This window comes from Triturus cristatus, chromosome 9 (genome assembly GCF_964204655.1).
Source record: "Triturus cristatus chromosome 9, aTriCri1.1, whole genome shotgun sequence".
Classification (NCBI taxonomy): domain Eukaryota; kingdom Metazoa; phylum Chordata; class Amphibia; order Caudata; family Salamandridae; genus Triturus; species Triturus cristatus.
Window position 1 is genome coordinate 382,467,256 of NC_140592.1, and position 24,359 is coordinate 382,491,614.

Here is a 24,359-nt window from a genome sequence, read left to right on the forward strand (position 1 = left end):
GTTGAGGAGAGAAGTAGAATTAGGGTTGCGACTCTTGTAAACCCTCAGAATCCCTGCATACATAATTATAGGACAGCCACAGAGTGCACTTGGAGGTCAAATAAGTAATTCAGTACATGTGAATGTTAGTATTGCTTTGGCTGAGAAAGCCCAAGTATTCTTATTGTATAAAGTACTACAATAAGGTAAAGCTGCTATTGGCAAGTGAGGGGGTTGGGGTAAATGAGAACAATAAATACTGAGGTGGGAATGGTAAAAGAGACCCCTACACTTCATCGACAGTCATATATGGTGGCCCTTTGACTTTCACAACCATCAACATATTTTGTTTCATTACAGGTACGTGATGTCCAATAGTTACAAACCAGCTCCACTTGATCTCTCACATGTGAAGCTGACCCCAGCCCAGAATACCCTTGTTGACAAATTGGCAGAAAATGGGCACAATGTCTGGGCACGAGATCGAGTCAATCAAGGATGGACGTACAGCATGGTGCAGGTATCTGTCAAAAACCTCTTTAAAAATGCTGGGGAAGGAAATGGTGAGGAAGACACCCCAGATGGTGTGGAATAGCGGTATAATAATTTTTTATACATTATTTGATCTGTAGATTTCTCACCTCTAGTTCTCCAGGTGCCAGACTGAATCCAGAAATTTTTCATAGCAGTGCTCCTGCGTGCCACTCGGTGGCGCTGTGTGACTCCGCGTTGATTTTTTTTTCAACCCCGGAAGTGACGAAGTGGAGAAACACATAAGCTCAATGTCAGTTCCTTTCTTTTCACGCTTTTGAACATAGATCCGGAGCTATTCTCCCTTTTTGGTTGGTTTATACGAGTCTTGAAATTGAAATCCAGTGTGTAAGGAACGATATCCCCATCTAAAATTACAGGGTTCAAACCATGCCATGACTGTCGAACACAGATGTCAGTAATGAGCCCATATGAGGTGTGCCTTTGATATTTGGGTTCGGGACATGACTCCCAAGTCATGTGATGTGCGTGCCCTCAATTGCTACATGGCAATTCGATACTTTGAAGTGAACCGCTACATCACGAACATTGAAAAAAGTGACAGAACTCACGTAAGTCCTGCTCCTGCTTCAAGTCGAGGGTCCAGACCCATTCCCACTCTCTAGGCTGATCCTGCAAAAGGTCTTCTTCGTAGTCAAAGTCATGCTTTAAGTCAAAGTCTGAATCACAGAGGAAACACAAGAAAGCAAAGGGGGACTCCACTCCATCCCACACTCTATCTAAATACGTTGCGAGGATGTCAAAGTGCCACTTGATCTCAATTCCTGATTGAGCAGCAGATTCTTCAGTTCATCCTGATGTGGCGTGAGTTCCCAGGGCCATTGGTGATGGTGCAGCAGTTCAAGGCCTTCAAGAAGGCCATGCTGTGTAATTTTGGTATTCTCCCGGCTCCCCCTGAAATGCCTTCTGGCCCCAAGGATTCCAGTTGGGTTGCCACCGTCAGATCTGTCTGCGGTGCAGTCTGAGCCCCTTGGGCCCCGACTCTGGTGCTGACTTTTATTCTGACTCTAAGACACGCAGCACTCCCTCTTTTATCAGGGCCGATCCTGATGGCACCTGTGCTAGAGGGCGATCTGGTGCTGACTCCGGTGTCTGACCCAGAGCTGGATCGATCTCGACCATGGCTCAGGTCATGCTCCGCAACCACTTGAGCACACCCAGTTCCTATACAGCTTGATTCAGAAAATATACTCCAACTGCCAGAGAGACGTTCTCAGGGGCTCTATCATCTTTTTGGTTCTGATTCTGAAAAGAGTCTACCACCACCCGGAGATGAAATTAGTGACAACGGGGTTGACTTACTCCCACATTATGAAGATGGTAGTTTATGCATGGATTTTTTGAAGGATTGATTTCCTCCCTTGGGCTACCAAGGGAAGAGAGTGCTACCTTCGCTATGGTAATTAGATGTGCTGCTGTGGTCCTGGACGTATCACTACTTTCTGTTGAAGTAAAGAATAACATTTTTACAGTAGCTCAACATCCTTTGTCTGTGCCCCCTGAGCCCTTCATCCATTCAACAAAACCCTAGCTGACACTCTTATGAGTACTTGGTTTAAGCCTTGCTGTAACCCCTGGAGAACAGGCAGGTGGCCAGATGCCATAAACCGGCAACTGGCGAACCGGACAGCATCCTACTCCTGAGAGTTTGATGGTCCAAAGTGCAACCAGCAAGGTGAATCCAAATGTATTCCTTACAAACCCATGCAATACACCAGACAGGGAGTTGAAAAGGATTGAGACACTCTAGAAACAGATGTTATCTTCGGCCAGCCTCGCCTTGAGGTTTGCCTAGTAGACTGTTATATACACCCACTCAGGGACATGGCCAGCAAGATCTTGCCGACAGTCCTAAAAGAGTTTAGAGCCTCATTGGTTCAAACCATACATGTAGTCTCATCGGAGTTACTTGCGATTTGTGGTGGTCTCTGTTCACTACCAAGTACTCCTTAGGTTGACATCGGCACCTCGAGGTGATGGCAGTGGTGGCAGCCCATATCAGATGGTTAGGCATCTCCATCTTTCTGTACCTGGACAACTGGCTCCTCAAAGCCAATTCTCCAGAGTTGGTGTTGGGCCATCTGCATGTTGACATTATCTCTGCTGTTTGACCTGGGCTTTTCGATCAACAAGCCGAAATCTCACCTGTAACCCTCCCAACAAATTCAGTTCATAGGGTCGGTACTGGACACCAATCTTCTGCTTGCCTTTCCACCTTCACAGAGAGTCCAAGACATCCTGGAAATGACTGCCTCCTTCCAACCAGGCGTGACGATCCCGGTTCTGGGAGTCCTACGATTCCTAGGTCTGCTGGCTTCCTGCATTCTCTTTAGTCAGGCACGCATGTTGACACATGAGGGCCCTGCAGTGGTGCCTCTGCATGCAGTGGTTACAGTATGTGGGTGATCAGGCGGACTCCATCGTGATCTCCCCCAGAGCTGCGGCAGAAGTGGCTTTGTGGGGAAACGAGGCAAACTTGATGTACAAAATGGCCTTCATTCCGCTGCCAGCTGTGGCTACGGTATTGACTGATGCCTCCACCCTGGTGTGAGGTGCCAATCTGGAGGATCTGGAGATCATGGTCCTCTGGTGTCCGTAACAGCAAGTGGTTCACATCAATCTGCTGGAATTTCTGGTGATTCGGCTGGTACTCAAGGCCTTCCTCCACTCCATTGTCAGTCGGTCCGTCTAGATCTTGACGAACAGCATGATGGCAATGTGGCATGTCACAAAGCAAGGGGGAGTACGTTCTCACCTCCTTTGTCTGGAAACGTTGAAACTGTGGTTCTTGGGCACACCACCAAGGGATCTGGCTCACTGCTAATCACCTAGTAGGGTCTCTGAAAGTGATAGCCGACCGTCTGAGCTTACATCATCTTGCCAGTCATAAGTGGCGTCTTCTGCTGGAGGTAGTCCAGAGCATCTTCGCCCAGTGGGGCACTCCTCAGGTGCATTTGTTTTCTTCCTCGGAAAATGCTCAATGCCTGCAGCTCTACGCCCTACAGTATCTGTTTAGGGGACATTTGTTAAACATGTTTCAGTTGAAGTAGAACATATAGCTGCATTATGCATTTCCACTCGTACCCTTGATTCCTCGGGTTCTGAGGAAAATTCGTCAAGACCGGATCCAAGTCATTCTCATCGCCCCAAATTGGTTAAGAAAGGTATAGTACGCAGACCTCCTGTACATCTCCACATGTGCTTCGCTCCATCTGCCATTCAGGCCGGATCTTATCTCCCAGTCAGGGGGAATGGTTCTGCGCCCCAATTTCCGACACCTCCACCCACATGCTTGTAGATTGAGCAGGGAAAGATGAGCTCCTTTCAGCTGCCACTGGAGGTGTTAGATGTCAACTTATCTGCACGTTACCCCTCCACTAAGAAGTCGATTCTGATCTTGTTCTGAAAGCATACCGAACGACTCGGTTCTGGAATGCTTTCCTTACGACTCGGATCTGGGGAGTCGGATTGAATAAGTACGATGCAGTTGTATGCATCCGAATACGATTCGGCGGACTCCCATTGACTTCAATGGGAGCCTGTGTTCTGAACGAGAACACAGGCTCCCATTGAAGAAAGGGGTGGTTGGGGAAAATTGTGCACCCTATGGCAGGCAGCCCATGGTGCCTGCCACACTGTGCATGGTCTGAAAGGGGAGACCCATGGGTACTCCCACGGGCCTTATTCGGAGGTCTCTGGGTAAAGGGGGGCCTGCTACGGGCCCCCAAAGACCAGGCATCCTTTTAGTTTTGGGCAAACCGATTCGGAAAGGCTGTCCGAATCATTCATCGTACTTGCTAGTCCATAGAGCTGTACGAGTCGGCTCCGGAAAGGCTCTATATCTCTCCGAATGCCTACCGGAACCGATTCTGTCAGCGCTAAGGGATGCCAGGCATCGGACTTGGTTTCTTGGAACTGGGAACGAGTCGGTTGGAAACAAGGGCTCTGGATTGGTTTAAGCAAAGCCGAATCTGATTCGGAGCCCTTCCGACCGAGATCGGACTCGACCCCTAAGATGGTTTATTCCTGCAGATGAGGCAACTTTGTTGCATGGTGTTGGGGCAATGGCGTGCATCCCTTGCAGGCCTTAGCTCAGAGGGGATCCGCCATTCAAACTATGAATTTAGCCGCCTTGTCTGCCGGATCAGCCATCACTGTTTTAATCCCCAGTGGTCATTCGTTTTCTCAAGGGCCTTACTAACCTTTCTACTCTCACTTCCTTTGTGGTTCCTCAATGGGACTTGAATCTGGTTCTACATTTTTGATGGGGTCTCCATTTGAGATTTTTCACAGTTTTACCACTTGTTTGTTAACTATCAAAACGGTATTTTTAGTTGTAATAACTTCTGCTAGGAGGGTCAGTGATAGGGTCGGGCAATATATTCTGCTCCACTGGTGAAATTGGTGGAATTTTAGCAACTCCACATTATGCTTCTAACATGGAGTTCCAGCCAAATTCTGCCAACCAAAAATGGAAAGTTGCCAAGCACGATTGAGATTTGGCGTTCCCTATAGCGATTTTCGGTCGCTAGGAGGGCATCCGGTGAGATTTCTCCATCGCGGGCCATCACAGGCAGTGGCAACTATTCGCAGTCAGAAAGCTTCCGCTTGAGAAGAAAATGTACTCGAGCCGCAACAAAATTAACTCTAGAAGCTGGGGCCTCGGGTGTGCTACATGGTGCGAGCAGCATAACGTGCCTATTTCCACCCGTTTGGCAAGTTCCGCAGCAGTCAGCATGTTACAAGCCCTTAGCTGTCCTCCTCCTTTCACAATATTTTTCCCAGACAAGTCGGTGTTGCAAACTAAGGCTGCTTTCCTTCCCACAGTGATCACTCCCTTCCACCTTGCCCAATTCATCACCCTTCCCACTTTTTACCCTACTCCTCATCCCGCAGAAGAGGAGGAGCAGTTCAATCAGTTAGATCCTAGGAAACAGTCAATTACTACCTTGATCACACCAAGGAACATAGATTGGATGATCAGCTCTTCTTTGGCTACTGTGGTGCCAAAAAGGGAAAGCGGTTCAGAAGAGGGCGCTTTCACAATAGATAATTCTCTTCATTAAAACTTGCTACACCTCAGCCAAGAAAGAACCGCCTGAAGGGATCAATGCTCATTCCACCAGAGCCAAATCTACCACTTCTGCTCATGCGAGAGAGGTTTCTTATTGTGGATATTTTCAAAGTGGCAACCTGGGTCTCCCTGCACAATGTTGTTAAACACTTTTGTCTCGACTCAGAAGTGAGAAGGGATGGTCACTTCGCCAGGTCAGTCATACAGGACTTTCGGGTATATTCATCCATCAACCCTCCTCCGAGGCTGGGTATTGCTGTGGAATCTGTTCTACAGGTGATGAATCTGCAGGTATAAGTATCTATCAGAGGAAAAAGTTACTTACCTGCAGTACCGATCTTTCTGGTGGATACTCCATCTACTTTCAGATTCCACACGGACCCACCCACTTCCTGGCTTTGATGGATGATTTCTACACACCAATTAATAAGATCCACTTATGCATTCTTTGGTACTGCAAAATGTTTTCACTGATACTATTCTACCCTCTCGCCTTGGAAAACAGGGAGGGCAACTGACAGTACGTCAGGGCAGACGATATATGGATTAGGTGGTGTCATCTGATGGCACTTCTAGCACCAACTGAATCCAGTGTCCTGTACTGGCAACCTCAAATCTTTGAAGTTTCCAGATCCAGTCTGACACCTGTGGTTGTTCAAGCAGTGAAGAATCTGCAGTTATGTAGAGTATCCACCAGAAAGATCATTACTGTAGATAAGTAACTTTTTTCGTCAGTGCAAACATTCAAGAAGCAGTTCTGCTTTGAGAATCGGGTCTGACAGGAGGGGCATTTTGCCCGTTTGGTCCTGCAGGACTTTTTGGTCTGAGCCCACCACATAGACTCTCCACCTTAGGAGGTACTGCCTTGATATCTATTTTGAAGGTGAGGTATCTGCGGTATCCATCAGAAGAACAAGTTACTGACTTTCGGTAATGCTCTTTCTAGTGCATACTCTATTTAACTGCAAATTCCACACTGCCATTCCACCTCCCTGTTCTGTGGAGTGGTCTGTTTTAACCATCTTAAAAGGTCAAAAATTTGAGCGCCACACACTGCTACCTCCAATTGTTCTGTGCTTCAAAGGAGTGGAAAGTGACAAGCAAGAAACAGATGTTGGTGCGCGCAGGGGTATCTCTTGTATGTGGCACCTCTCCATCACTTCCTGACTTCCAGGAGGCAGGGGGGGGGGGGTGGCGGGTGGAGTGAGGCCAACAGGGAGCCACACAGTGCCAACAATTGGCCTGTGGGAGCACTACTATCAAAAATGTCCGAATCTAGTGTGGCGCCTGGGTGAGCAATTTGCGGTTAGATAGGATAGCCACCAGAAAGAGCGTTACTGAAGATAAGTAACCTGTTCACTTTAAAGTCTTTTAGTTTATTACTTTTCAAGAGAGTGGGTCTACACATTAGAGGCTCTGTGACAAATATTCACAATTATATTCCCCACTTATGTCACTAAATGAACTAGTTAAAGACAATGGTGTGAGGGCAGATGGAAATGTTGGAGCGTCCTGACAAAGATAAAGCCTTGGATGAGAAACAACTCGGAACCTGGGGCACCAGGGTTAAAAAAAAGTTTGCTAAGAGTGACTTTGTAGCATTGTTTTGTCAGGACTAGACCCTGATTAAATTAGAATTATTAATTTATTTTGAGCAAGCCTGGACTAATGATCTCAAATGTGAATGGACAGTATACAATTTCTTCAGTGTAGGAATTATACTACTAGGTATATTAGTGGTGGAAGAGGTTATCATTCTGGTTGCCTTCATATCGTGTCACATAGTGGAGGATAGAGGAGAAAGAACCAAGTATAACAGAGAGATATGTTCTTGAGTATAGACCTGCATTAACTCTGGGTCTCTAGAAAAGACTTAGTATTCAACTAACTCATCGAGTTCAGGGATATTCAAGGATAGAAACAAGCAGAAAGACACAGCTAGGACAGTTTCTATCCACATCAATACATATGATGTTCCAAAATACATAATTGCTGTCAACACTTGATATTTGAGCTAAAAGCAAAGATGACTATAACTGACGAGCAAGCTGGTCCTGCGAAAGTTCTGGAGTTTTTGGTCCAGCAATGTTTCTGTTGTTCATGAGCTCTATTAGGTTTCTATGTACTTTCCAAATGTTTTGAATGACCGTTTCATGAATATATTTAATGCCTTAATTTTTGGTATTTAATGTGCTTTGTATCTGATGGATCACTGACAAAATATCGAGAAGAAGAATATCGGCCTGCCAAAATATCGAGGAAAAAATATAGAATGCCAAAATATCGAATCCCTATTTACAAACAGGTAAGTACAAAAATATAGAATCCAAAATATCGTTGTAAAAAATATAGGTGCCGATTCCGATCCTGGAAAAACCGGGTACGAACCGTCGGTTGTAAAACTTTACAAACATGCAAGTACGATTCGCACGGAAACACCATTTCCGTACGAGTCGTACAAAACACCGACCGACGAAAATATACAAACAAATGTGATCCGGGAAAGCGCCGACGTGACGTCGGGACGCTTTCAGGCAGCGTTTCACGAACCAGGAAGTAGGATTCGAACCAACAGCAGTCCGGACGGCAATATTTTTACGGCACCCAAAAAGTTCCGGAAAAGCGAAGTACGCCGCGAAACGACCAGATTAGGGGGCCCGGTACGCGCCGTACCCCCCCCACCCAGCCCCCTTGAGTACGTGCCGAACCCCCCCAGCCCCCGTGAGTACGCGCCGAACCCCCCCCAGCCCCCGTGAGTATGCGCCGAACCCCCCCAGCCCCCGTGAGTACGCGCCGAACCCCCCCCAGCCCCGGTGAGTACGCGCCGAACCCCCCCCAGCCCCCGTGAGTACGCGCCAAACCCCCCAGCCCCCGTGTACGTACGAGTCGTACTCCCGTGTATGTACACCCGTGTACGTACGAGTCGAACCCCCCGTGTATGTACACCCGTGTACGTACGAGTCGTACCCCCACCCGCAGTGTATGTACGAGTCGTACCCCCACCCGTGTATGTACACCCGTGTACGTACGAGTCAAACCCCCGTGTATGTACACCCGTGTACGTACGAGTCGTACCCCCACCCGTGTATGTACATCCGTGAACGTAGAGTCGTACCCCCACCCGTGTATGTACACCCGTGTACGTACGAGTCGAACCCCCGTGTATGTACACCCGTGTATGTACATCCGTGAACGTAGAGTCGTACCCCCACCCGTGTATGTACACCCGTGTACGTACGAGTCGAACCCCCCGTGTATGTACACCCGTGTACGTACGAGTCGTACCCCCACCCGTGTATGGGGGTACGCACCGTACATACACGGGTGGGGGTACGACTCATACGTACACGGGTGTACATACACGGGGGTTCGTGGGGGTACGACTCGTACGTACACGGGTGTACATACACGGGGGTACGACTCGTACGTACACGGGTGTACATACACGGGTGGGGGTACGACTCGTACGTACTCGGGTGTACATACACGGGGGGGTTCGACTCGTACTCACGGGGGCTGGCTGGGGGGGGTTCGGCGCGTATGTGGGCACATGTCTACATGGTTGCTATGGGAGTTCGGTGCGGACGGTGTTTTTTCCATACGGGTGTAACATCGGACGCACGGGATGGATCGTACTTGCGTGGTCGGACTTCACTTTTCACATTTGTACGGTAAATCGTCCGGGGACGTGTCGGACACATTTTCCGACCCGAGGACGTGTGGGGAATTTTTCCCAATGCGATTCGTATGGACTTTTTCCCATGCGAATCGTACTTGGCAGTTTGTACGCACTTGTACGATTCGTACGGTAAAAAGACCGGATACGAGTCGTACAGGGAAATTTTTTCCAGGATCGGAATCAGCACCATAGTTGGTCAAAATATCGAATTTGTTAAATGTCTTAAAAGTAATGTAAAATTAATTAAATAATACATATAATTAACTAAAACATACTTAAAAATACTTAAATAACTTTAAAATTAATAAATAATTAATGTAAGTAAAAAAAATGTTTTAATACATATATATTTACGTAATATTATTTAAAAATATTCAATATTTTTTGCTTAGAATAGCTGGCGGGTAAAATTTACTATTACCACTCCAGTAAGTGCAATAGTAGGGAAAGCGTTGGATAGCGGGAGGGTAAAAATTACTACCCCCACTCCAGAGAGTGCAACAGTAGGAAAAGCGTTGGATAGCGGGAGGGTAAAAATTACTATTCCCACTCCAGAGAGTGCAATAATAGGAAAAGCATTGGATAGCGTAGGGGTAAAAATTACTATTCCCACTCCAGAGAGTGCAACATTAGGGAAAGTGTTGGATAGCGGGAGGGTAAAATTTACTATTCCCACTCCAGTGAGTGCAACAGTAGGGAAGGCGTTGGATAGCGTAGGGGTAAAAATTACTATTCCCACTCCAAAGAGTGCAACAGTAGGGAAAGCATTGGATAGATTAGGGGTAAAAATTACTATTCCCACTCCAGAGAGTGCAACAGTAGGGAAAGCGTTGGATAGCGTAGGGGTAAAAATTACTATACCCACTCCAGAGAGTGCAACAGTAGGGAAAGCGTTGGATAGCGGGAGGACAAAATGTACTATTTCTACTCCAGTGAGTGCAACAGTAGGGAAAACGTCAGATGGCGTAGGGGTAAAAATTACTATTCCCACTCCAAAGAGTGCAACAGTAGGGAAAGCATTGGATAGATTAGGGGTAAAAATTACTATTCCCACTCCAGAGAGTGCGACAGTAGGGAAAGCATTGGATAGCGTAGGGGTAAAAATTACTATTCCCACTCCAGAGAGTGCAACAGTAGGGAAAGCGTTGGATAGCGGAGGGGTAAAAATTACTATTACCACTCCAGAGAGTGCAACAGTAGGGAAAGCGTTGGATAGCGGGAGGACAAAATTTACTATTTCTACTCCAGTGAGTGCAACAGTAGGGAAAACGTCAGATGGCGTAGGGGTAAAAATTACTATTCCCACTCCAAAGAGTGCAACAGTAGGGAAAGCGTTGGATAGCGTAGGGGTAAAAATGACTATTCCCACTCCAGAGAGTGCAACAGTAGGGAAAGCGTTGGATAGCGGGAGGGTAAAATTTACTATTCCCACTCCAGTGAGTGCAACAGTAGGGAAAGCGTTGGATAGCATAGGGGTAAAAATTACTATTCCCACTCCAAAGAGTGCAACAGTAGGGAAAGCATTGGATAGCGTAGGGGTAAAAATTATTATTCCCACTCCAGTGAGTGCAATAGTAGGGAAAGCGTTGCATAGCGTAGGGGTAAAAATTACTATTCCCACTCCAGTGAGTGCAATAGTAGGGAAAATAATAATTTAATATTTTATTTAAAAAAGTATTCATTATTAATACCCCAAAAAAGTATTAAAATTAATTACCAATCACACAATATTTAATAATTAATTAATTATAAATACCAATCTTTTTTTTTTTTTTTTTCCAAAAAACCTTTATTTGTGCATAGTAAAAGAACAAATACGGGCCTACAACCATCAGGCCGGCCACAATACGGTTGAGCACAGAGGCAAACAATACATTCCCTGTGCGGCAAGGTCAAGATTAGCAACGATTCAGGATTCATACACTGGAGGGATCCTTGACACCGGGGGAAGGAGAAGTGAAGGTTAATTTTAAGGCTTTCAAAAAAAAAAAAAAAAAAAAAATTTTATCGAGAATAAAGTCAGTAAAGGATAGAAACAAGGAGATTCGAGTCCGCAAGTCGGCTTCATACACTGGAGAGCAGCAGCATCATTAAAACAGCCATAGAAAATCTCATACAGTAAGGCGATGCAATTAGATAACAGGATCATCACAGTAGCAAATACGCACCCCCTAAAAGCCGCCCCCACTCAATCCACCCCACACCCGGACCCCGAATCGAAACAAGTATAGCGCAGAGACATGAAAGAAAGAGGCCCATAGAACTAAAAAGAAACAGTAAATTACCCCCCCACCCTACACCAATGCGGAGGCTATGGCCTACCCCCCCCCCAGCATAGTGCCTGTCGCCCAATGAACCCGAAATATAGACGAGAGAGAAAGTAGGAATAGAGTAAAGAAACTAAGAGAAGAAAGAAGAAAGGAGGCGGGGAGGAGCCCACGTGTCCTCAGGAGCGCCCGACACCACCGGCCAACCAAGCCTCCACACACTGAAACCCCACTACACCCGAAGGCGGTCGTGGGAAGATAGCATGTAACACCACGGAAATGAAGGCAGACAGATCGCGACGAGTGCGCACAACATAAGTAGACAATTCCAGTCCCAGTCCAGCCCGGCCGTGAAGCCATGATGATAGAAAGTAATCTAGCCCTGGCCCGATCGCGGGCGTACGATTAGACCCGCCCCCTCGTGAATGCCCCCCATCCCGAACAGACAAAGACAATATGGCCACTTGGGAGAAGATGGAGAAGTAGAGTCACAAAATGGCCGCCGATCATCTATGGAGGTCCCCTTGCACACCATATAAAATCCAGACCTGGCTTGTAAAGTACATGAGTTCCACATAAAAGGAGTCATAGGCCACCGTGAACGGTTCCTCGAGGTCGCCAGGTGTAGTTCAGCTGGAAACTCCTGCGGGCACGGTGAGGCAGGCAACAACAAAGCAGGCAGCAATGACCGGGGAAACAAAGTATCTGCCATTGAGCAGGAGAGCGATTGATCCCGAGCGCCGGGAAAGCCAAATGCAGACACCAGTGTAGCACCGCTATACCCAGTCGTTGCTTCCCCGCAGGAGGACCACAGCACTGGCAGACTCACGTCTTGTTGATCACAAACGGGGCGCTCACGGCCCGCAGCAGACAGTGTAGAGTCGAACCGCTCACTCAGCGTTTGCAAGCCGACACACAATTGCAGACGAAAGTCCCGCAGGGCAGCCAGAACGGAGCCGTATGTCAGCGGAGGCTGCGTCCCCCCAACGGCAGCAATCCGGGACGGCACTGGGGAGCTGGAGTCTGGTAGAGGGAGGGCGAAGCGGGCAGCGGGCGAGACCGGAGCATCACCCCCCAGCAGCGAGCAGGCAATCAGCGCCATGTTTTACCGTTGAACGGTACCGTGGCCAGGGGGGGGGATCGTGACAAGGAGGCAATTCCCAACAGGTCTGCGCCGCAACAGGTGAAAGCCAGCAGTCTCTTCCCCTCCCTCGGGCTCTCTTTGCAGCCGACTAGACCATAGAAGAAGGGGGTCTGCAGCCTTCCACGGCGTGGTCCACAGAGCGGGGTAGGAGACCCGCCACACCGGGGCTTACCCTCTGGCTCCAGCCCGTCAGATGCAGGGTACAGGAGGTGTCCGGGCGTCTCTCTCCCGGCTCTTCTGGCGACCGTACGTGGCGTGAGGCGGGATCGGGACCTCGGGCTCAGATTTGCACCAGCGGGTCCGGTGACTGCGACGCTTCCAGGGGGCCGGCCAAGGCCACAGTAGAGCAAGGGTCCAGGGCGGGGAACAAAGGCACCAAAAACTCCGGCATCCGGGCGGGCTAAGACTTCGGGAAAGCGGCGGCGCAGTCAGCGCGTCGTCGCACGCGTTGCACCTCGAAAATCGGCAAGGATAGGAATCAGGATGATAGTCCGAGGCCAAGGGCCGACGGAGCCGGGCGCTCAAGCGACTGCTCCGGTCGCCATCTTGGCTCCTCCCCTGATACCAATCTTTTTTTAAATTTAATTACCTATTAATAATTAATTAACAACCAATTGATTTTCAATACCAAAAATTAATAAATACAAATAATACCAATTAATAATTAATTAATAATAAATTAATTATCAATATACAAAAATTATTTCAATAATTAATTATTTAAAATGAAATTACTTCCCACCATATTCCCCTATAAACCCACAACCCGCTACAAATATTAAATTAATAAAATTAACATAATTATCTATTAAACAATTAATACAAATTAATAACCAATTAATACCAATTATTTACCAATTAATAACTAATCAACAACCAATTAATTTTCAATACCAATTAATAATTACTCAATAACAATTAAATTACTTCCCACCCTATTCCCCTATAAACCCACAACCCGCTACAGAAGTAAAACGCAAAATTAAATTACAAATAATTAATAATTCCTAAAAATTATTATTTAATGGACTTTAATTAAATTACTTCCCACCCTAATCCCCTATAAACCCACAACCCGCTACGGAATTAAATTACACAAAAATTAAATAACATAAAATTCATTACTTTAAAAATATTCAAACATACATTCCAAAATTAATACATACTTTTAACACATATACTAACACTTAAAACACTATAAAAAAATCGATATTTTTAACAACTATATTATGACTGTCGATATTACTTACTTCTATATTATGTAAATCGATATTTCTTACCTGATTTTTGATATTCTTCACCACTATATTTTGGCATTTCAATATTCTGTCCATTCTATATTAAAAACTCGATATTCTGTCCAGTCGATATATTTTTTTCGATATTTTGACTGTTTACCGTATCTGATGGAGACTTCCAGACACAGATTTCTTACCTTAGAATATCCCCAGTTGCCAGACAGGATCCGGAAGATTTCCAAGCAGTACCCCTGTGCGCCGGTGGGTGGCACCGTTGGGCTCCTCGTAGGCATAGGACATGCTGGAAGTGACATGCCTGGTACTTATATAGGTGCCACTTCGGCGCGCTGAATACAGTTCATTCCTTTCCTTGACAGATAGTGCTGAACCAATCTGAGCTACCCCTCAGTCACTTTTTGACTGGCTTTTTTCGATGTTATGTCAAACATTTTTGAGAATTTACTCCTGGTGTGAGGTCATGTCACCCAAGAAACCGACTGGTTTCATACCATGTGGGGCTTACCACAGACAAATGTCAGTGAAAAATCCAACTTGGTGTGTTTATGGTGCTTGGAGCTGGACCACTACTACAAGACCTGTGAAGACTGCCGAGGCATATCTCCAAAGGTGCTGGGGGAGCCTCATGCGCCTAACGTCGGTCAACATCGTGACGCTCAATTTCCCGTTCGCTCAAAAGTTCCTAGGACTGTTTGCGGAGCCATTCCTTATGATCGTTGTCACACTCCAAGTCGTCGGGGAAGATGGGTACAAACAACAAGTACAAGAAATCAAAGAGGTCTTCGACTTCACCGTGTCTGTCAAACTCTTCTGACCAGATGCAAGAACCTGAGCCTGGGTACACTCCACACTTCCCTGATTTTTCCGGAGCCGAAGCAACCCCGGCCCAGCTGAAGACGTTTTATGAGGCCATGCGCCTCATATTTGGGCAGCCCATCTAGAGCGCCTTTGGATCCCAAGGGTTTGGGAGGGGCCCCTACTGGACCCACACTGGCGAGTTCCCCCTCGGCATCATTTAGGCCCCATGGATTCCTTGCTAGATCCGGAGCAGAGCTACCAATGAGACTGAGACCTTCCTTTGCACCCCCTCCTGTGCTAACGCTTATGACACCCCTATGCGGTGCCACCAGCATCATTATTCCAGACTCGGATGGGCATCGTCCGATGCAGACTCCGGCGGTGACCATATCCAAGCTTCCCAGAGTGGAGCCAGAGCCATATTTATTTGATAGGCCTGGAGAGAGAGACAAGTGGGGAGGTCTGTAAACCCTTATGGTCCCTTATCAGGCATTACTCCCATAGAATAAGCGACTTAGTTACGCAAGTGTTGCCTATGATCTCAAAGGATGCATGAGACATACTCATCCAGGCTATTGATAATGGGCGAGATGTAGCAAAGTTCACCATAAGTTGTGAATTTGACACAACCGATTCCCTGGGCAGAGCGATTTCATTTTTGGTGACCTTGCGGTGCCACGCCTGGCTGAAAATGTGTGGATTTTCAGGGAATGTCCAGGCTTCCCTCATGGACATGCCCTTTGATGGCTCTCACCTATTTGGAGAGAAGGCGAATTCTACGCTAGAGTGCTTTAAGGAGAGGAGAGGTATTCCCAGGTCTTTGGGCTTGTCTATTTCCCCAATCCGCCTTCCCCCCCTTTCATGGTCATGGAATGGGTCTCCAGCTGCGCAGATATCCTCCAAGTCACCTCTGCCAGCTGGCTTCCCAGCCTTTTTGTGTCTGAGGGCACGGATCCCATGACGACATTGGACAGGTGGCAAGTGGTTGAGTAAGTCCACCACTCCCGCCAGCAGCCGCTGCCTCCAAAACCTCTTTAGTTTGCCCTCTGACCATCATGAGAACCCATTGGGAGGCAGGATATGCCATTACCCGCCCCATTGGCGGTCAGTGACATCAGACCGCTGGGCTCTCCAGATTGTCCAAAGGGGCTACTTCCTTGACTTTGTGACTACCCCGCCAGGGGGAACATCTTCCCTTGCTCTGTCAAGAAGTGCAGGCTCTCTTGGCCAACGGAGCCATAGAGAGGATGCCCAGAAGTAGGTTGTGGTTCTTATTCTCGCTACTTTTTGGTGCCCAAGAAGGACCGAGTACTTCGTCGTATCCTAGACCTGCACCTTCTCAAACTGTTCTTGAAAAAGGAGAAGTTCAAAATGCTACCACTCATCCAAGTTCATTCCGCCCAGGAGACTGGATGGTAGCGTTGGACTTGCAAGACGCATTTTTCCACATGCCCATCTTGCCTGCTCACAGGCGTTACCTGAAATTCACTGTGGGCCAAGAGCAGTTTCAATTTGCCATGCTCCCTTTCGGCCTTACCAGGACACCTCGGGTGTTCACGAAAGTGATGGCGGTGATTACAGCTCATTTTTGGAGGCCAGCAGTTCCAATCTTCCCATACCTCGACGATTTGCTGTTGAAGCCTCCTCACCCCAGGCAGTTGTCTTCCACCTTCAGACCGCGGCAAACCCCCTGCACCCGATGGGGTTTACTATCAACATGCTGAAGTCACATCTGACTCCCTCTCAGATGCTCCCTTTCATCAGAACCGTTCTGCACACAGTGCAGTTTCAGGTCTATCCCCCGGAGAGGTGAGTCCAGGATATTCAGGCCACGATTCTGATGCTTTCTCCTCTATCCTGGATTTTGGTGAGACTGACTCGGAGGCTGTTGGGCATCATGGCCTCCTGCATCCTCATTTCTGTTTCCACTCTTGAAGGCGTGTACTTGAGAGGCACACTGAGATAAACAGACCAGAACTCCGAGTCCTATGAGGATGCAACGAAAGTCGACTCTGTGTACAGGGTATAACGGGAACCTGTGTGTCTCTTTCTAAGGTACCTCATTGAGCATTATTTCCTTATTTAGTATTGCTACAGAAGTTGGCTTATCCAGCATTATTTTCTGGTTAATGCAGCTTCCTGAGAGCAGAAGGCATGCATTACTTTCATTTCTTCTAACACTAATTTCTTCTACTTTTTAGTACATCAGACACTCAAGAAAATATTATTTGTTTTGCCAAAAAACTTTAATTGGGCTGCCAACTGATCAAGTAACAATTATGGAGACATTTTATCACTCTTCTTCCAGATACTGAACTGAAATTTTTCCGAGTACTAAGTGTGAGTTAATATCTGCGGTATCCCAGTGCTTGACAATACGAGGTTTATCTTAAGCTCAGAATTAAATGGGGGTTTATCTCACACGGGTGTCGTAATTACTGTTTTCTTTTATATTGTGTGGGGCACATGCTCTTTAGCTCATGCTCAACCCCGCAATAAGTTGTTTCTCGCGCCCTGGGTTTCACAATATGGGCTTTATTTTACACAGAGTGGCAACACAAGGTTTATTTTCACCAGTGCATGCATTAAACTGCAAGAGGTACGCCTCACTCGGCTTGTGGCTACACAGCCTTTATACCCTCCATCCCTCCAGTGTGTAACAAAACTAGAATAATGGCACCCGTGTTTCATAATACATTGTTTATCACATTCGTAGGTGAAAACAATAGGTTTATCTCACTGCTGCAAGAGATAGTACAAGGTTTATCTCGCAACTTTGTGTGATAATCAACTAACTCACCTGGGTGTGACAGCGGGGCAAATTGAAATCACCTCTTTGTGTAACAATATGGAATTAATTTACCTCTGCAAGTTACTGTATGAGGTTATCTCACCCCTGTGTGTGACAGTAACATGTTTTTTCTCTCCGACATTATTCCCCACTACAATCTACCCCACCCTACTCTAAACCAATCTACCCCACGCCACACTACTCCAATCCACCCCACTCTTCTCTAAACCAATCTACCCCGCTCAATGCTATACCCATCTACCCCATTCCATGCCACTCTAAACCAACTTATCCTACTCCAAGCTATCCCTGTCTACCTCACTCCACGCTACTCCAATCTACCCCATTCCTCTCTACCCCACTCCAATCTACCCCACACCACGCCACTAACGTTTAGCCATGCTGAACAGCAGCCACACTACAGATGTTCTCCATTGATAATTTAAAAAACTTAAGCTGTATTTGCAGAGGACAGAATCATAGATATCTGGCAACCTTCTCTTATACACCTCTAAACAAGATTTGCTTTGTTGAATTTGGGGGCATTGTTACATCATCTGCACTGGCTTCATTTATCAGCTCAGCCCAGCTCTGTGGTTTGAGCATTATAGTAAACCGAAAATAAAAATATAAAAATATGTTACAAAAGAAAAACTATTATTGTACCATTCATTTTATTATTTTACATATGTCTTGTAAGAGCTAGGGCACACACGTAAACTATATACATAACATATATTGAAAATTACATGCAATAGACTTGAACGATAACTCATAGTTTTCAAGGTTTCTTTCTGGTCCGAGTTTGTTGAAAGAAACACAGTGTTGTCTTGTTTTAGAAGGAAGTTCTTTAACCCCCATTTACTGGTATGGGGTTAGCCACTATTAAGTGGTATTTGGGATATTGAATTGGCATGGACCCAAAATCAGTGAAGTAAAAATAACCCGCATCGCTGGTCAAAGAGGATTAAGGTCTCAAGGGCCCAGAAGGGCCTTTCTTTTTTGATCCATTAAACTCGGAGTTTACTGTCTGTAACAGGTTGCTCTTAAGGCTGACATAATGTATTTGATCAGGAGAGAGTGAAATGCAGGAAGCACCGAAAATAAATGAATACAGTTTGAGAAGTTAAGACATGAATTCCAAATCTGGACAAAATACAGGATTTACTGAAAATCTGTTAGCAGGTAGTAAGGAAGAACCACACAGTAAAGAACAGACAAGTTAGCCAGAATGCAAATCAGCATTGTCAGGATCACTCAGAGCTACATAGATTACTTTAATCAGTCATTCTTGGTTCCTCACTTCCCTCTGCCTCTCTGACCTTTCTTTGTACCAGTTTTTCACCCCTCTCCTTCATCTTGCATTCCCTTCCCACAGGACATTAAAAACAAACGGAATCCTCGCTTAGTCCCTTACACCCTGCTGGATGAAAGGACCAAGAAGACCAACCGGGACAGCCTGTGTGAGGCAGTACGAACGCTGATTGGTTATGGCTACAATATTGAACCCCCGGACCAGGACACCAGTAAGTCATTAGCACTTATCGCTATCTGTCTGCCTCTTTAACCTTGGACCTAAACTCTCTATTTGACCAAAATCCTGCCTATACATAATTAGCAAGCCTGTATGTTTTTCTAATCTATGCGTTGGAATGTATCTGGCTAACCTAAAGTTATTGGTTTGTTGAACTTTAACTGATCTCCCTATCTCAGGCCTTGATCTGTCTTGTCTCTGCAGCCATAGCTCTTCTACCTGTGTTTCTGAACCTATTCTACCTGTATAGTGTGGGCTTTTTGTATGAATCTAAATTTGGCCACCCTGTCTATCTCTCCGACCATATTTCTCTTTGGTTTGCTTGCCTTACTATGTATGTCTAACTTGAGTTCCTCATCACAGAAGGGAAGGACAAAGTATTCATTACTCCTAGTACCTACTATCCCCTACTTACAATATAAGTCAAAGAGATCTGTGGGGTCAGCTCGTATTGTAGAGTTGGCAGGGACAACTGAAGGGGCGGGCAGGGAGTGTCATCATCAGGATATAAAAGTTCAGGGGACTAGCTATCTGACTCTGGGGACCATGCACCTACCTAGCTGTTATAAGGGGTGGCTATTTCCTGTGCCTTGCAGGTACACAAGTTTTTAAAGTTTTCTAGTGATACAAAGTCTTTTCCCACTTGTTGGTCATGTGACATTCAAATCGCAGAGCAATCCCTCAGCTTATGGCAGTTCTACATAAGAGATGGGTAAGGCTGGTATTTTCCAAGTGAATTGACCACCAGTGGCTCGGTACGTGCCTAGCACTCATGCTGCCTCTTATTGGCAGACCCTGTGTGGCCAGCTCCAGGCCTTGAGGGTTTGTCAAATGTTAGCTCACAAGGTGTCACCCAGGACAGCACACCCTTGGTGTCTACACCTTCGGTAGTAATGTTACTAGATGACTCCAAGTCCTCAGGGACCCTATTTTACTGTGGGTTGGTTTGTATTAGAATATGTTGCATTCTTGGAATTGTTTTTTGGCTGATATCAAGTAAGATGATTGGATTGACACACCTGAAAACAGTGATTTGAAAAGGGAAAGGCATTGACTGTATCGCAGTGTGTCTGGTGACGTGGAGTCATCTGGTACCCTTACTTGGTGTTGAGTCAGAGCACATCGTCTTCAAGACTAACTATCCTAAACAAATTCAAACAGACATGCACTTCAAACTTGAATTAGAACCAGTCAAACAATGACCAATACTCTAATTTGCATACTGCTGCCAAGACACATTCAGACAGCCATCCATTACTTTTTGCCTGTCTAATCCCTGTTCCTAGATACATTTAAAAAGCAGGCATGCTCCTAAGGATTGTCAAAAGAGTTTCAGTAGGGAGAGAATGCGCTCCATTCACATAATACAGACCTGATGCAGAGCACTGCATACAGACTTAATTAAACCAACAAGATGCATAGATCCTTCTCGCTTCAGGCACACCACTTACTCTGTGAAGAGACAGTTTTGTGAAAGTATTAAGAAAACCTTTGGCGACTCTCTACACGTCTAATTGCCAAAATAGTATGTACAGATTTTGAATTCATAGCAAAGGGACTCTGCGAAGAAACAAATAATTTAGAAGTCCAGCTTAATTAAGTCAATAGGAACATTAGATAATACTGCATGCTGTACACTTTGAATAGTCGGTCTTGTATGAGGGATCCTCCAGGTATTTTTAAACTCGTATGTTTTTTTAGCTGCTACTCAAGGAGTGACCAAGATTCGCACGGAGAGGGTGCGTATCTTCAGGGCCGACAAGTCGTATGCTGTCAAGTCGGGCATGTGGTACTTTGAATACGAAGCTGTCACTACTGGAGAAATGAGAGTGGGCTGGGCCCGGCCAGATGTCAAGCCTGATGTGGAGCTAGGAGCGGATGAACTGGCGTATGTTTTCAATGGATGCAGGGTACGTACAAAAGACACTTATATGTATTCTGACGGGATCAGGGAGCTACTAGGCGAACCGCTTGCTTTGCATTAGAAGCTGGGAGTTGAAGTCGTGGTGTCTCTAGTGACATACTGTAAGACTATTGCACCTTTCTATTTCCCTTTTCATCTGTCCAACATACAACTTAACCACAAAAACAGTACACACCTGTGAAAGGGAACTTTTAACTTTACTGTGATTGCACGGAGGCATCTGTGTTGCTACCACTACATGTATAAGCCAGTTGCACATCTCTTTATTGTGAAGTTTTGTCATTCTGACCTTCCTATGCTTTTGCGGCTCTGATGTCAGGGTCTTGTTGGTTGTATTACTTCATCCTTAAATAATACTCTACTTCTGATCTCAAGGTGAAGATGCAGCCAAGGCATTTGGATATTTATTGTCACATACGGTTTTATAAAACATAATCGTCACAGACGAAAGGTGTGTATTGAAGTTACTCAGTAACTGTGGCAGCAATATCTGAAACAGCCAAAGATAAAAAATTATTCTCCAGCATTGCATCTTTCATAGATTTCCATGCTTGATTTATTCCCTTACATACATGCCCAGCTTTGTGGAGATAATATATATGTTTCATGAATGTGTCCTCGGTAAAGATCTCCCTTGTCCCAAACAACTCATATGGTTTGAAGAGATACCTTCAGTGAGAAAACCTTGCTGTCCAATTAAAAAACAATAATACCTCAGCCTTTCAGGACAGAGAGGAACAGGCATTGCCCATCTGAAGTGAGAACGCGATTTTTAAGATAAATAAGAGTTTAAAAGATCAATCCGAGAAAACAATGAGTAGAGCACAGATGATACCTTATTGCCTGGTACCATGCAGTAGAATATCTTACAGTTGGAGCCTCTGAAGAGGGTTGGAACTCAAGGCACCTTCTGAATGATTGGTCAGACTTTGGGTGATAAAATGAGATGGATGTGCTACTTGTGGTCGTTGGCTATTTGGCTTTTGTTTTATGTATCAGTTGCTGTGCAGAAATACTGCTATGGTAACATTGATGGTCAAGGATTCCCAACTCAGCGTCTGGGAATAATTCAAGCATTTGATTCCCTGAAAAATATCAGTGCTGAAGAACTGTTGTAGCAGGCAATGATTTTCTTCTAGGTGATCTTGGATTTAAGAACTTATTTACGAACTTGTTCTAGCTAATACGGTTGCGCTCTTGTCAAACGCGACTAAAAAAAGTGAAATCAAATAAAAGCTCTGCCTTTGAGTTTCCAAGTCCAATATTAGATTTTCAAGAGTTGAATTTACAGTGGGACAGCTTGGAATGGACTCTTCTTGACTCATTACCAAACACATTGTCCCAGGGCCTACAAACTGTGAAGGACTGAATATAAGTGGCCTGCTCTGGCTTCTTCAAAATCCTTGTAGATAAGTCACAGTAATATATTTCTGAAAAAAGTAAATCTGTAGTTCGCACAAAGATAAAGCTCTTTTCCCCATCCCTCTATTCTATTGAGATGCCTAATTGAATCTGTGTTCTTCAAAGTTTACCTTGTGTGATCTTTTTGGATGATGAATTGCAAGTTTTATAGGGTGCACCAGTGGCTGATAGATGGTATTGCTGGAATGTGGGAGAGGCTAGCAATGGCTACACTATCTTTAAGAGAACATCAAATAAACAAAGGCTTGGGAAAAATGTGTGACAGGGTGGTACTCCCAAGGGACCCAGCCAGTGGTCCATTGGGGATCTGCGGGGCATCAGCGGGATTGAATGCAGCCTTTCTATATTGTCACGCAGCATAATTCAGGACCGCGGAGCATCAAAAAGTGAAGCCTTCATTGTTTTGTGTTACCTTGGAGTGCCGTTTGTGCGGTACTACCACAGGAGTACTTCTGCACCGCAAAAAAAAATAAAAAGTGGGTTGGGTGTCCATGGGGGGTTGAACGACAGTGGGGTTAGGCCAGAAGTGGGGATTGTCCAACCGCTGGGGGTTTGGTCACAGGGCCTGGCCACAGGAGGCCTGCAGCCAATTCCGTGTCGCACACAACCAATGGGCAGTGTGTGGTTGGGGTTTTACTGCCCTGAGGGTTGCAGGGTGGTTTTGTTGAATGCAGGGCTTGCACATGGCCGCCGGTGGGGGTTTGGCAGATGGCAGTAGCAGCAAGCTGACCAGGTATGGAAAGCGGCAGGGGCCGTGGACCTCGAAGGGAAAGAGGGAGGGGAGAAGGCCTTGCACATGTCTAGGGCAGGACAAGGGGGAGGGGACAGAGACAGAAATCTTAACATGGAGGGCCGGCATCAGGGGCAGTGGCAGCACAACGGACCGTGGAGGGCAGGAGAGAGGGAGTAGGGTCACTCACACAGACAACAGAGGGCTGAAGGGAGGGGTAGAGGTAGGAAGCTGACTAGGCAGGACAGGTGGTAGGGGCAGTGGCAGCAAAATGGACCATGGAGGGCAGGAGAGGGGGGCAGGGACATGCACATGGATAACAGTGGCATGGGGACATGGCAGCAAGCTGACCAGACAGGGTAGACAGCTTGGTCAGTGGCAGAATAAGCGGCAGCAGAGCTCAGGAAGAGGGGTCAGGAACAAATACACAGACACCAGAGGGCAAGGAAGTGGGGGGAAGTAGGGGCTGCAAGCATACCAGGGAGAGTTGGCGGCAGGGGCAGGTTCAGCACAATGGAATGCGGTAGACAAGAGGTGGGGGTAAGGGGCTGGGGCAGAACGATGAAAAGACAGGGCACACAGCCAGGGCAGTGGCAGCACAACAGACCACAGAGGGTAGGAGGGAGTGACTGGGGCCTGCACACAGACAATGGTGGGGAAGATGACAGCACGCAGACCAGGGAGGCCAAGCAGCAGGGGCATTGGCAGCACAACAGAGCACGGATTGCAGGAGCAAGGGGGAGGGACACGCACAAGGATAAAAGTGTTCAGTGAGGGGTGCGTGGTCAGCAAACTGACGAGACTGGGCTGGTGTCATGGGTAGTGGCAGCACAACAGACAGGGAAGGGCAGGAAGGAGGGGGTAGGGGCCCGTACATGGGCAATGGCGGATAGGGGCAGCAAGCTTACCAGGCATGGCAGGCACATGGGCAGTAGCAAAACGAGGGACCATGGAGGACTGGTGGGAGAAGGCTGGGGCACATGCACGGAGAACATAGAGCAGGGGAGCTGACCACAGAGGGTAGGCCAGCAGGGGCAGCAAGATTACTACAGAGGGCAGCGGGAAGGGGCAGGAGCATGCACATGGCGAATGGAAGGCGGGGAGCAGGGGCAGCAAGCTTACGACAAAGGGCAAACTGCCATGGACAGCTAGTTGTCCACAAAGGATAGGTGTGAGGTGCAGGGGCATGCAGATGATGAACCAGGGCAG

At 46.6% G+C, this 24,359-nt stretch overlaps 1 protein-coding gene across 5 annotated transcripts in view; it reads left to right on the forward strand.

The window, feature by feature from the left end:
• The window catches only part of RYR1 (ryanodine receptor 1), a 1,245,571-nt gene that overhangs the window by 302,211 nt on the left and 919,001 nt on the right, over positions 1 to 24,359 (forward strand). For all 5 annotated transcript variants that reach the window (XM_085625233.1, XM_085625235.1, XM_085625236.1 and 2 more), the window contains exons 24-26: positions 340 to 499; positions 18,919 to 19,066; positions 20,776 to 20,984. In XM_085625233.1, the coding sequence (XP_085481359.1) occupies positions 340 to 499; positions 18,919 to 19,066; positions 20,776 to 20,984 (517 nt within the window). The remainder of the gene's footprint in view (positions 1 to 339; positions 500 to 18,918; positions 19,067 to 20,775; positions 20,985 to 24,359) is intronic.